This window comes from Hylobates moloch, unplaced genomic scaffold (assembly GCF_009828535.3).
Source record: "Hylobates moloch isolate HMO894 unplaced genomic scaffold, HMol_V3 SCAFFOLD_21, whole genome shotgun sequence".
NCBI classification, from domain to species: Eukaryota; Metazoa; Chordata; class Mammalia; order Primates; family Hylobatidae; genus Hylobates; species Hylobates moloch.
Genome location: NW_026652296.1, coordinates 32,380,665 through 32,395,454, shown reverse-complemented (window position 1 = coordinate 32,395,454; position 14,790 = coordinate 32,380,665). Strand labels below are relative to the sequence as shown.

At 41.5% G+C, this 14,790-nt stretch overlaps 1 protein-coding gene across 7 annotated transcripts in view; it reads right to left on the bottom strand.

Moving 5' to 3' along the window:
* Positions 1–14,790, bottom strand: part of PTPRA (protein tyrosine phosphatase receptor type A) — a 177,383-nt gene that overhangs the window by 123,462 nt on the left and 39,131 nt on the right. For all 7 annotated transcript variants that reach the window (XM_032142640.2, XM_032142641.2, XM_058433070.1 and 4 more), the window contains exon 2: positions 1,746–1,824. In XM_032142640.2, the coding sequence (XP_031998531.1) occupies positions 1,746–1,772 (27 nt within the window). In that variant the 5' untranslated portion in view covers positions 1,773–1,824. The remainder of the gene's footprint in view (positions 1–1,745; positions 1,825–14,790) is intronic.

Sequence of the window (14,790 nt, the reverse complement as noted above, 5' to 3'; positions counted from 1 at the left end):
GGAGGAGGAAATGGGGAGTTAGTGTTTAATGGATATGGAGTTTGAGTTTGGGGAGATGAAAAAGTTCTGGAGATGGATGGTAGTGATGGCTGCACAACAGGAATGTACGTAATGCCAATGAATTTTATACTTTAAAAGTAGTTAAAATGATAAATTTAATGTTATATATATTTTACCGTGAGAAAAGTATGTATATGAACACATTAAGATGTAAAACCTTTTCAGGTCGGGTACGGTGGCTCATGCCTGTAATCCCAGCACTTTGGGAGGCAGAGGCAGGCGGATCATGAGGTTGGGCGATCGAGACCACCCCGGCCAACGTGGTGAAATCCCATCTCTACTAAAAATACAAAAATTAGCTGGGTGTGGTGGCGCATGCCTGTAATCCCAGCTACTTGAGAAGCTGAGGCAGGAGAATTGCTTGAACCCAGGAAGCGGAGGTTGCAGTGAGCCGAGATCGCGCCACTGCACTCCAGCCTGGTGACATAGCAAGACTCCGCCTCAAAAAACAAAACAAAACACCTTTTCGGTGCTGCAGAGGCTCTCTCATACCTCTTTCCAGTCACAACCTCCCACCTCCTGTCAGAGGAAGTAGGGATCTGATCTTTATCATTGCAGTTTAGTTTTACTCGGTAATTCTGCTACATCTACTTTTTCTTGTCCATCTGGTTTCTTTCACTCAACCTTTTATCTACGAGATTCATCCATGTTGTTGTGTCTACTGGCGTTATTTTCCCAGTAGTTTGTTCCTTTCTATTACTGAATAAAATTCCATGTTATCAATAGTGTATATCGATTTTTTTTTTTTTTTTTTTTTTTGAGACGTAGTCTCATCCTGTTGCCCAGACTGGATGGAGTGCAGGGGCGTGATCTCACCTCACCGCAACTTCTGCCTCCTGGCTTCAAGCCATTCTCCTGTCTTAGCCTCCTGAGTAGCTGGGATTACAGGCGTGAACCACCACACTCGGCTAATTTTTGTAATTTTAGTAGAGATGGGGTTTCACCATGTTGACCAGGCTAGTCAACTGATCTGCCCGCCTTAGCCTCCCAAGTGCTTAGATTACAGGTGTAAGCCACAACACCTGACCATATATAACTGTTCTCCTGTTTCTGGACACCTGATTAGGTTCCAGTTTTTCTGGCTATAATACACAGAGCTGCAGTGAACATTTGTATGTGCACTTTTGTCTAGACATGTATTTTTCATTTCTCAAAGGTGAATACCTAGAATTGAAATTCCTGGGTTATTAGATACATGTATGTTTTGCAGATATTGCCAAAGAGTTTTCTAAAACTATAGAGTTGGTTTACATTCCCACTTAAAAAATTTGGAGATCATCTGTGCTCTACTCAAGAAGCTTTAATTCAATGCTGGCAGGGCATTAACTTTGGTCTTTTTTTTTTTTTTTTGAGACGGAGTTTCATTCTTTGGTGCCCAGAATGGAATGCAGTGTGCGATCTCAGCTCACTGCAACCTCTGTCTCCTGGGTTCAAGGGATCCTCCTGCTTCAGCCTCTCGAGTAGCTGGGATTACAGGCACATGCCACCACATCTGGCTAATTTTTGTATTTTTGGTAGAGATGGGGTTTTATCATGTTGGCCAGGCTGGTCTTGAACTCCTGACCTCAAGTGATCTGCCCACCTCAGCCTCCCAAAGTGCTGGGATTACAGGCGTGTCCACCATGCCCAGCCTGACTTTGAATTTAAAAAAAAAAAAAAAAAAAAAGCTCTTTTATTTCTCTTACCTTAGTTATTTGAACTGCATCATCCATTACCACTCAGTGGAATTCCATAAATACCTTTGTTTCTTTTTAGTTGTGTCACCTGCAACAAAAGGAAAAATACCTTTAGAAATATACAACATCCCTGAGCAGATTGTTCTAGCTTAGGAATTCAAGCCCAGCCTAGGCAACATGCAAAATCCCATCTCCACAAAAAGTAGCCAGGCAGGGTGGCACATGCCTATAATCCCAGCTACTTGAGGTGGGAGGACTGCTTGAGCCCAGGAGGCGGAGTTTCCAGTGAGCTGAGATTGTGCCACTGCACTCCAGCCTGGGAACAGAGATCCAGTCTCAAAAGAAAATAACCAGGCGCGGTGGCTCACGCCTGTAATCCCAGCACTTTGGGAGGCTGAGGTGGGTGGATCACTTGAGATCAGGAGTTTGAGACCAGCCTAGCCAACATGCTGAAACCCTGCATCTACTAAAAATAGAAAAATTAGCTGGGCATGGTGGCACGTGTCTGTAATCTCAGCTGTTCAGGAGGCTCAGGCAGAAGAATTGCTCCAACCCAGGAGGCGGAGGCTGCAGTGAGCCCAGATCGCACCACTGCACTCCAGCTCAGGCGACAAAGTCAGACTCCATCTCAAGAAGAAGAATAAGGCCAGCTGCGGTGGCTCTTGCCTACAATCCCAGCACTTTGGGAGGCTGAGGCAGGCGGATCACCTGAGAAGTCAGGAGTTCGAGACCAGCCTGGCCAACATGGTGAAAGCCCGTCTCTACTAAAAATACAAAAATTAGCCAGGCACGGTGGTGGGTGTCTGTAATCCCAGTTATTTGGGAGGCTGAGGCAGAAGAATCGCTTGAACCCAGGAGGGGGAGGTTGCAGTGAGCCGAGATCGTGCCAGTGTACTCCAGCCTGGGCAACAGAGTGAGACTCCATCTCAATCAATCAATCAATAAAACAGCCCTATTTAAACATTATGGATTGTTTTGGAGAGTGAAGTATATCCTAACAAGATGTTTCACAGAGGTGTGCTTAAAATTCCAGGAGCCACAGAACAAAGCTCCATCTTAAATAGTTCAGATTTCTGAATAGCTCATAGGTCTTTCCAGTAAGGGTAGTATGGAACACTCCTCCCTGTCCCACAACTTGGACTATGCCACCACAGGGTTGTTTATATACCATTAGGCCCTTCCCTAGGGAACATATGGCAGTGTCTAAAGATAGTTTTGACTGTCACAACTAATAGCAGGGAGGCTGGGCTACTGGCACCTAGGGGATAGAGACCTAGGATGCTGCTAAGCATCTTACAAATCACAGGACAACCCCCTTTAACAAAGTATCCAGTCCCAAATGTCAACAATGCCAAGGCTGAAAACCTCTACATTGATCAAAGATCTCTAGTCAATGACTGTGCAAAGTGGTAGTACAAGAGCCTAGCCATTTCTACCTCTTGTGGTATTCCTCCATCAGGCAATCTGGGTGGGCAGAGACTTTGTCAGGTGTGCACTGCAGTCTCATGGCTCCCCATACCCAAACATGTTCTTTTCCCCTTTTCTTCACAGGCATTACTCCTCTAATAAGCCCTTTGCCCCTCCAACCCCATCTGTGTCTGCTTCCTGTAGAATCCAGCTGGCACATAAATTAACATTCACATTCACAATGAATGGAGTATGCATTCACATTGATGGAGAAACAAGAACCACTGGGGGGAAAAAAGAGTCCCAATAAATAAACCAAAATGTTAAAAATTCTAAACTTCTGTACTATCCAAGTATTCCATAACAACCATCTATTATTTATACATAATAAATAAAATATTAAAGTAAGACTTTATACTAGATTTTGCTCGTGAAGACATGTTCTAATGGTAGGCTAAATTGGTATACTTTGTATATACAGTGTACCCAAATTCAAGGAAGGGTGAACAACTATTGGTGTTCTTCAAAAAAAAAAGCACATTCCCAGGTACTAAGGAAATAAAAGATCAGACAGTGGGCTTCACAGACATCTCATAAGCTCAGCTTCCTCATTTGTTAAATCAAAGTTGTACTATTAATAGTTTAAACTAAAAACTTTTAGAAGAGACTACAGAGCCCATTCAGTTTGCCCTCCTGCTTTCAGAGACGAGACCAATGTTCCAGACAGAATGACAGTAACTGGGCAAGCAAAGCACAGTTGTTGGCCTTGCTTCTCAATGCCTGGGTCCATTTCTTTTTCCAGGTGCAAGGTAATGCACCTAAATGAAGAAAGCACATTAAGCAAACAGTTCCAAAAAGGTTACAATACTAAGATTATTCCAAGAACTATTCAAAATCTAGCCCTTCACTCCATCATGAAAACTGAATGGTGTCATCTGATAATGCCATTCCAGGTTTTCTTGCTGAGTACTCACTCCCTCAGCACATAAATAGGCTCCAGGCTTTAACATCTTAAAAAAACCTCTCTAGAACTACATTCCCAATGCCCCCCCCATCCCAGCCATCGCTTTCCCCCCTTTCCTCCCTGTCAATATGCTCAACAGTTCATACTCTCCCACCTCAAACCAGGGGCCTTTGACATACACCCTCATCTGGCCTCTATAGAAACTGCTCTTGATTCATCAGTCAACGATGATCTCAAAATACAGGATCTGACTACCCTAAAATTCCCATCGTCACTCCCTCAGAATTTCCTCTCCTCAGCAGAAGTACCTAGAACTATCCCTTAAATGTTGGTGTTCCTGGTGTCCCATCTTCCAATCTTCTCACTCTGTACCAGTGGCTGCACAGTAGAGTTGCTGGGGGAGCTTTCAAAAAATCCTGGTGCCCAAGTCCAGCTCAGGTGCATCATAAATTTGGGAAAGACGGAGTTGGGGTTGGGTTCCTGGAAATGTCTGTCTGGTTTTGTTTGGTTTTAAGCACTACAGGTGATTCCAATGTGCAGACAGGGATAAAAATCGCATTCCTCCATCTAGTCTTCTTAATCTCCTCCTTTCTTCCCACATCCATTTCCAGCCTCAAGCTCTTTCTAAACTCCAAACCTATAAATTCCCTTGCCTTCTAGATCTGCATATTCACATGCACCTCTGATTCAAATAATCAACACTCACAGAAATGTTTTCTTCTCCTATATCTGTTCTTCCTTAATTGCTTGTTTCAATGGATAAAAATTACCACCTACTCATTCAGTTAGCAAACTTTTTCTGTAAAGAGCCACACAGTAAATGTTTGGCTCTGCAGGCCAAACAGCCTTTGTCACAATTACTCATCTCTGCTATTGTGACAAAAAAGCAGTCACAGGTATGTAGTTTCAGCATAGCTATATTCTAATAAAACCTTATTTATGAACATGTAAATATTAATTTTATATAATTTCCACATGTTACAAAATAGTATTCTTCTTTTGATTTTTTTCCAACCAATCAAAGATGTAAGAAACATTCGTAGTTTGTGGGCTATGCAAAAACTGGCATTGAGTTGTAGTTTGCCAACCCAGGTCTACCCCCTTGCCAAGTTAGAAATCCTAGTTGTCCCAATTACTTTCTTTCCCTTAGCCCTAGAGTCAATCATTAACTCTGTTGCAAACTACTTTAACTGTTTATGGCCTCCCCCAACTGACAGTAAGATCCTTGAGAGTGAATGGAGGTTGCAGTGAACTATGATTTTGCTACTGCACTCCAGCCTGGGTGGCAGGGCGAGATCCCGTCTCTAAAAGACAAAAATAAAAAGATCCTTGAGGGTGAGGACTGTGTCTTAATAATATCCACAGAGCCTAGCAGAGTGTCTAGAACACTGTATGCAATCTTCCTTTAAGTCTTTCCCTTAGTTCAAAACACAGAAATTCCACCACCATGAAAGGCCATTATATATCCTATTAATTTGAATCTTTCTTTGTTCTAAGGCATCAGTTTCTTTTTAGTTTAACTTATTACTGAACTTGATAGTAAGGTTTTTTTTTTTTTTTTTTTTGAGACAGAGTCTTTCTCTGTCCCCCAGGCTGGAGTGCAGTGGCGCGATCTCGGCTCACCGCAACCTCCACCTCCTGGGTTCACGCCATTCTCCTGCCTCAGCCTCCCGAGTAGCTGGGAATACAGGCGCCCGCCAACACGCCCGGCTAATTTTTTGTGTTTTTAGTAGAGACGGGGTTTCACCCTGTTAGCCAGGATGGTCTCGATCTCCTGACCTCGTGATCCGCCCGCCTCAGCCTCCCAAAGTGCTGGGATTACAGGCTTGAGCCACCGCGCCCGGCTGATAGTAAGGTTTAAAGGGAGGAAAAAACCCAGCAAATTTTAAAATGCAATAAATAAAGGCTCAGGCAGACATGGCCCATATTTCTTATTAAGCACAAGTAGTAATGATCATTGCTATTCAATTCTTTAATAACTGCTTAATTTCTGTTTTCTGGGTACTTTTTCTGCTTGGAAATTTGAGACAATCAACTTGGTCAAATCTTGGAAGATGTCAGTAAAATGGATGATTACCAATTATAGATAATCAACACATCAAAAAGCAGCAGCTCAACAAGGATCAGAATAAAAACAGGCATTATATATTAAAGTACTTACTATGTGTCAGACACTGTATCAGACTGTACAATGTACATTATTTAAGGTTACCTTCAAAACAGCACAGGAAATAGATACTTCATTTTGAAGATACTATCAATGAAGAAACTATGGTACAGAGTAGTTATTAATAACTTGTCCACAAACAACTGGTACATGGCAAGACTGAGACTCAAACCCAGGTGTATATGACTCCAAAATCTGCTCTTACCCACTAGCTAAACAAAGCCTATAATTCATGTATGTCAACAACCACATGAGGAAAAGAGCTTTATCCAAAAGGAGCTGGATGGAAAGTTTTAAAGCACTGTTTGAAATATGTAACTGTTATATACTCCTAAGTATGATGCAATGTACACAGCCAGTGAGGCTTTCCAATCATGGTCTAACTAAATGAATAAAACAAATGGGAAGAGCCCATTTGTGGATATGGCAGACCCTCCTACCCCAAAGATGGAAATAAAACCTTGTCCACAAGTTCAAACAGAGTCCACAAATCAAACAATATTACCATCCCCTACTGTTAACAGAGCCATTCATAGGAAGTCCCATGCTTACTACAGCAACCACTGGTCTTGCTACTCACCATGTTTCTGCCTTTTTGCTCCCTCAGGAAGCAGACAGGAAAATCGCTCTCCTGACCTGTTTTGTAAAGAGGAGCTGTCATTTAAAAATAGAGTTTTATAAGTGAATATGTAGCTGGGCACAGTGGCATGTGCCTGTAGTCCCCAGCTACTCCAGAGGCTAAGGCAGGATCACTTGAGCCCAACAGTCAGAGTTTAGCCTGGTCGCCCTGTCTCGTTTTAAAAAAAAGAAGGAAAAGAGAACACTCACAAAGTAATTAATACTTTGCCTGACACCCAGTATTTCTGTATACTAAACTCCATCTTTAAAAAACAGTCTTTTTATTTATTTTTTTTTTTTGAGACGGAGTCTCACTCTATCGCCCAGGCTGGAGTGCAGTGGTGCAATCTCGGCTCACTGTAACCTCTGCCACCCGGGTTCAAGTGATTCTCCTCTTCAGCCTCCAGAGTAGCTGGGATTACAGGTGCCTGCCACTCTGCCCAGCTAATTTTTGTATTTTTAGTAGAGACGGGGTTTCGCAATCTTGGCCAGGCTTGTCTTGAACTCCTGACCTCGAGATCCACCCGCCTCGGTCTCCCAAAGTGCTGGGATTACACTGCGCTCTAAAGTCTTACTTTTTTTTTTTGAGATAGGTCTCACTATGTTGCCCAGGTTGGTCTAACTCCCAGGCTCAAGCAATCCTCCCACTTCATCCTCCGGAGTAGTTAGGATTACAGGCATGTGCCACTACACCCAGCTCTATCTTTTTCTAATCTAATAATACAGCAATCTAGAAAATTATTAAAACTCTCCAGCTACCAAAATCTAGAAATGTTGGATAAATGCAAACATCCTTTGAAAAGCTTAGCTAAGTTCTCAAGAGAGCAGGGAAAACTACCAGTGGCAAGAAAGCAAAAAGTGAACCAAAGCTAAGGCTGGAAGTGTGAGCTGACCTCTGTATTGGGCCCAGGAGCATTTGTTAAAGACTTTTGAATAGCAAGGGAGGTAAGGAGACAGGAAATAGAAGGGTAGGAAGGGCTCCAGAGAAATAATCTCTCATGAAATTGTGGCTCTCTTAAGGCCCAAGGTCTCAATGAAAATAGATCAGAGAAAATCTACCTGCAAGAACAAGGAGACCCTAAATAAATGGAAAGACATCTTATGTCTTTTTTTTTTTTTTTTTTTTTTTCAGAAATAAAAAAGCTTTCATGTCTGTAATCCCAGCACTTTGGGAGGCCAAGGCCGGCGGATCACTTGGGGGTCAGGAGTTTGAGACCAGCCTGGCCAACATGCTGAAACCCCATCTCTACTAAAAATACAAAATTTAGTTGGGCGTGATGGTGTATGCCTGTAATCCCAGCTACTCGGGAGGCTGAGGCAGGAGAATTGCTTGAACCTGGGAGATGGAGGTTGCAGTGAGCCAAGATCGCACCACTGCACTCCAGCCTGGGCAACAGAGCGAGACTCTGTAAAAAAAAAAAAAAAAGAAATTAAAAAACTGATCCTAAAATTTATATGGAATTGCAAGGGACTCCGAATGGCCAAAACAATCTTGAAAAGGAAGAACAAAGTTGGAGAACTCATACTTCCTGATTTCAAAACTTATTGCAAAGCACTGGTAACCAAAGCTGTGTGGTAATGGTATAAGGAGTGATATATAGATCAATGGAATAGTTTTAAATGAGTCCAGAAATAAATCCACAAATCTATAGTCAACTGATTTTTATTATTCTATTTTTTAGAGACAGTGTCTCACTCTGTCACCGAGGCTGGAGTGCAGTGGCACAATCAGAGCTCACTGCAGCCTTCAACTCCTGAGCTCAAGCAATCTTCCTGCCTCACGCTCCCAGAAGCACACACCACCATGGCCGGCTGGTGATGAAATACTGGCCTCAAGTAATCTTTTCATCTGGGCCTTCCAAAGCTCTTGGATTATATGCATGAGCCACCATGCCCTATGGTCAACTAATTTTTGGGAAGAGTGCTAAGACAACATTCAATGGGGAAAGAACAGGCTCTTCAACAAATGGCACTGGGACAACTGGATATCCACATGCAAAAGAATGAATCCTTACCTCATACCATATATAAAAATTAACTTGGGACTGAAAGTGGTGGCTCCCGCCTGTAATCCCAGCACTTTCGGAGGCCAAGATGGCATGGATTACTTGAGCCCAGGAGTTTAAGACCAGCCTAGGCAATAATAGTGAAACCTCGTCTCTAGAAAAAATACAAAAATTAGCCAGGCATGGTGGCACAAGCCTGTGATCCCAGCTACTTGGAAGGCTGAAGTGGGAGGACAGCTTGAGCCCAGGAGGTCAAGGCTGCAGTGAGCCAAGACTGTTCTACTGCACTCCAGCCTGCAGCACAGAGCAAGACGCTGTCTCAAAAAAACAAAACAAAAAAAATCAAAGTGGATTAAAAACTTAAAAAGCTACAACTATAAAATTATTATTATTCTTTTTCTTGGAAACATAGTTTCACTCTGTGGCCCAGGCTGGAGTGCAGTGATGCAATCTCGGCTCACTGCAACCTCTGCCTCCATGGTTCAAGTAATTTTCCTGCCTCAACTTCCCGAGTAGCTGAACAGGCACACGCCATAGGCTAATTTTTTGTCTTTGAGTAGAGATGGGCACCATCTTGCCCAGGCTGATCTTGAAATCCTGAGCTCAGGCAATCCGCCTGTCTCAGCCCCTCAAAGTGCTAGGATTACAGGCATGAGCCACCGCGCTTGGTCTAAAACTATAAAATTCTTAGAAGAAAACATAGGTAAATCTTCATGACACTGAATTTGAAAATGGATTCTTAGATATGACACTAAAAATCATAAGCAACAACAAAACTGACAAATTGGAATTCGTCAAAATTTTGAAAGACAACCTATGGGATGCAAGAAACTATGTGTTAATCAGATATCATATATCTGATAAGGGTCTAGTTATCACAATAGATAAAGAACTCTTACAATTCAGTAACAAAAAAGACACCTCCCCTCAATTTAAAAATAGGCAAAGAATCTGAAGAGACATTTCTCCAAAGAATATATACTAATGGCCAACAAGCACATGAAAAGATTTTCAAAAGATAGCCAAATGGTGGAAATAACCTAAATGCCCATTACTGGATGAACAGATAAACCAAATGTGGTATTATACATACAATGAACTATTATTCAGCCTTAGGAAGGAACCTGGTACAGTGGCCCACAACTCTAATCTCAGCTACTTGGGAGGCTGAGGTGGGAGGATTACTTGAGCCCAGTGAAAGTTTGAGGCTACAGCGTGTATGATGGCCTATGTGAATAGCCACTGCATTCCAGCCTGCAACACAGTGAGACCCCCAACTCTTTAAAAAAAAGAAAAAGAAGAATGAAGTACTGATACATGCTATAAACATGGATGGAACTTGAAAACATATTCTAAGTAAAAGAAGTCAAAATGCAAAATATGTGGCACTAAGTAAACTGCAAAAGGGACAACTGTTTATAGTATGAGAACTCAAAGAAGAAGGCAGTAGACTGCCTTGCTTGGCCTCACCTAGGAATACACATGTTACCCAATAGTGACTCAAATGTTTCACCCTTCTGTACATGTTCATGAATGACCATAAAAGTGCTATGAGTACAGATTTTGGGGTTACACATAAATTTTAGCAAGTAGGTGAATTTGCAAATAAAAAAATCTGTGAATAATGAGCATCAACTGTACTTTTTTCATCTCCAAATAATTCAGTCTAAAAACTATTAGGTGGGGCTGAGCAAGGTTAGCATGCACATGATCTGATAAGGAAAGGAAAGACTGGGCACATTCAAGGGGATTGATCAATTAAGTAAATATTAATATATTAAGAATAACTTGGGCCCAGTTTCTCTGTCAGAGAAGGGAGTTACAAATACAAAAAGGAAGAAAAATAAAATGAACTCTGAGGTGTTGAGGTACTAGGTACCAGTGTGAACTCACAGTACACACACATACACAGAGCAAGAAATAAAAAAATGAGTGTATGTGTGTGGATGTATGTTTGTGGATGTATATACATGCATATATGCTCTAGCTCTGTCTGCTGAGAAAGTCTAGGAGCTGTGACACCTCAGTGGAACAATGACATCTACTGTCCAGACCTGACCTCTAAATACATTCTCCAATAAAGGGAACCAGGGTACCTTGGTGAAATGATTCCAGAGGTAGGGCAGAAAAAGTATAAGAAGGGCTTTGATCATATCTGGTCCCAGAAAGAGGAAAGTGATCAAAGAATGATAGGACAATGTCAAAAGGATACAGAAGCCAGCTTGACAGGGTTTCCACTGACCAAATCTGGGACAAACTCAGCATCAAAGTACCAAAGTACACTAATAGATAACTTATTGAATAAAATATGAATCCGTAAGTCCATATTGATGTAAGTTAAATAAATGGGAAGAAAACAGTTTTTCCTTTCAATGAAATGTCAATGAATGGATGTAGAAAGGATGATGAAATTAGAAAATCATCATTTGGCAGCCATCATACCAATAATCCAGCAAAAAAATTTCAATGGGTGCTAAAACTAGAAGGTGAAAGTTTGATGAGGAATGGGATACTTACATTGTCTCAAAGTACCTCCTCCTCCTCCTCACAAAATACTGATTATAAAGGAAAAAATAGTTAAATGTATGGTAGAGAAAACTGGCAGACACAATCTTAATCAAGTGATCAAGGTTAACATCATGAGAAATGGGACACATGGAAATTATGTAGTACCTGGATGGATAAAATAAGAACACAGCACAATTTATATGGCAATTCTGATAAAATGCATAATCTGAATCCAAAGATGAAGAAACATCAGGTCCATGTTAATGACTTCCTCAAAATAATTAGCCTGTAATCTTCAAAAGTGTCAAGGCGATCAAGTCAAAGATAGACATGACAACTAAATGCAATGTGTGATTTTAAACTGGATCCTTCACCTTTTGGGGACAACTAGAATAACTCAAATGGGGCCTGAAGATAAGCTGGTAGTACTATACTAGTATTAAACTCCAGATTTATTTTATTTCATTTTTGGAGACAGGGTCTCACTCTGTCACCCAGGCTGGAGTGCAGTGACACAATCTCAGCTCACTGCAACCTCTGCCTCCTAGGTTCAAGTGATTCTCGTGCCTCAGCCTCCTGAGTAGCTGGGATTACAGGTGCGCACCACCAAGCTGGGCTCATTTTTTTGTATTTTTAGTGGAGACAGGTTTTCATCATGTTGGCCAAGCTGGTCTCAAACTCCTGACCTCAAATGATCTGCCCACCTCGGCATCCTAAAGTGCTGGGATTACAGGCGTGAGCCACCGCGCCTGGCCAAACTCCAGATTTAATGCTCATTAAAGTATTTGGGGCTGATGGGGCTCACTCTCTAATGGTTCACGGAGTGAAAAGACTCTGTAACTATTCTTGCAATTTTTCTGTATATGTGTTTATTTCAAAATAAAGAACAAAATGCAAATACAACAAAAAAGTGCACACTAATGTCCTAGTATTATAAAAATCTAATTCTTCCTTAGTAAAATTTCTGGATAGTCAAAGTACCCCATTACCCCTACTTATTTTTACTAGCTTTTCTAATGAAATTGTATTTCATTTTCACAGCATTCTGCAATAGAACTTTTGTGATGCTGGAAATGTTCTAAATATGTGCTGTCCAACACAGTAGCACACATGGCTAATGGCTATCATTTTGGATACTGTAGGTCTAGAGAATAGCAGTTTGGCCATGAAAAATTAAAGAGATTGTTCATAAAACATTAGGACTTTTTGTTGTTGTCTGTTTTTGAGACAGGGTCTCACTCTGTCACCCAGGCTGGAGTGCAGTGGTGCGATCTCGGCTCACTTCAACCTCCACCTCCTGGGCTTAAGTGATCCCTCCCACCTCAGCCTGCAAAGGAGCTGGGACTACAGGCGTGAGCCACCACACCCAGCTAATTTTTGTATTTTGTGTAGAGATGGAGTTTTGCCATGTTGCCCAGGCTGGTCTTGAAGTCCTGAGCTCAAGCAATCCACTTGTCTTGGCCTCCCAAAGTGCTAGGATAATTAATAGGTGTGAGCCACCGTGCCCGGCCAAACATTAGTTTTAATACCAAATAGATTTTAACACAAACAAAGTTACTTCAGTTTTTCTATACTTCTGTATATTTTCAAAATTTGTTTTTTGAGATAGGGTCTTACTCTGTCACCCAGGCTGGAGTGCAATGGTGTGATCTCGGCTCACCATAGCCTCAACCTCCCAGGCTCAAGTGATTCTCTCACTTCAGCCTCCTGAGTAGCTGGGAATACAGACATGTGCCTCTACATCCTGCTAATTAATTTTGGTATTTTTTGTGGAGATGGGGTTTCATCAGGTTGCCCAGGCTGGTCTCGAACTCCTGGGCTCAAGTGATCTGCCCAACACGACGTCCCAAAGTGCTGGGATTATAGGCCTGAGTCCCCATGCCCGGCCTTCTAATTTCTTAATCAAATCTGAATTCCTACCTATTAGAAGCAACCATCTATCTTTAGTTTGAGAGCAGTCTTTTTTTTTTTTCACTGACTTCCGTTTTAGTATACAATTTCCACTGATTGCTATCCATGTCTTCTCTACTTCTTGAAATATGCCTTCCTAAAATCTAGGGGGCATGTACATATCTACCCATACTCCCACCCTGCTCTTACATAGTTAGATCCCATAGTCACTTTTTCTCATATTTACTATTTATATTTTACTTTTATTCCCTCTCAGAGCTGCTACAGTGTATTTAATTGGTGCTTCAAATTTATTTCCAGCCATGCTCAGCATAATATCCTCCTGATCAGATCAGACTATTTCAGGGCAAACATATTCCTTTTCCACATGAAATAAACCTATTTATTACATAATCATTCCAATATTTTAAGCCAAGAACTAAAAGTCAAAGACTAGTTTAATGACATCATCTACATAGACTAGCAGAGAAGAATGACAGCATGCTTCACGTATATCATCAAAACAGGAATTTCAAATTCTACAACTCTTGATTTGAATACAAATGCAAAGGATTCTCATCTCTTATCATTCACCTTAGCAACTTCAGTGAATGCAGTTATCAGTGTGACTCACCTACCAGGTTCTGTTACTGTTCACTCAGAACAAGAAAAAAATTGGTTTGTATACAACAGGCCCATGAAGTTAACACCTATGCCAAACATCATTAGAAACACTTAACTAGGAAAATCTGGAATCCTACCAAAAGCAGAACTATTTTAAGGAAGAGTTTGATTTAGAAGATTTATCCACCCCTTGCTTCTATTAATAAATATTTAAAACAACAAAAATAAAAATAAAAGCAACTAAAAATTCCTAACATCAAAATTATTTATAAGATAGCCAGGCGAAGTGGCTCATGCCTGTAATACCAACATTTTGGGAAGCTGAGGCAGGCAGATTGTTTGACCCCAGGAGATTGATACCAGCCTGGGCAACACAGTGAGACGACATCTCTACAAAAAAAAAAAAAAAATGTTAAAATAAAAAATAGGCCGGACGCGGTGGCTCACACCTGTAATCCCAGCACTTTGGGAGGCCGAGGCGGGCGGATCACGAGGTCAGGATATCGAGACCATCCTGGCTAACACAGTGAAACCCCGTCTCTACTAAAAATACAAAAAAATTAGCCAGGCATGGTGGTGGGTGCCTGTAGTCCCAGCTACTTGAGAGGCTGAGGCAGGAGAATGGCGTGAACCTGGGAGGCGGAGCTTGCAGTGAGCTGAGATCGTGCCACTGCACTCCAGCCTGAGTGACAGAGCGAGACTCCATCTCAAAAAAAAAAATTAATAAAAAAAATAAAAATAAAAATTAGCTGGGCATGATAGCACACACCTGTAGTCCCAGCCACTCCATTCCAGCCTGGGTGACAGAGCAAGAGCCAGTCCAAAAAAAAAAAAAATTTATATATATAAATTATATATAATATACATTTT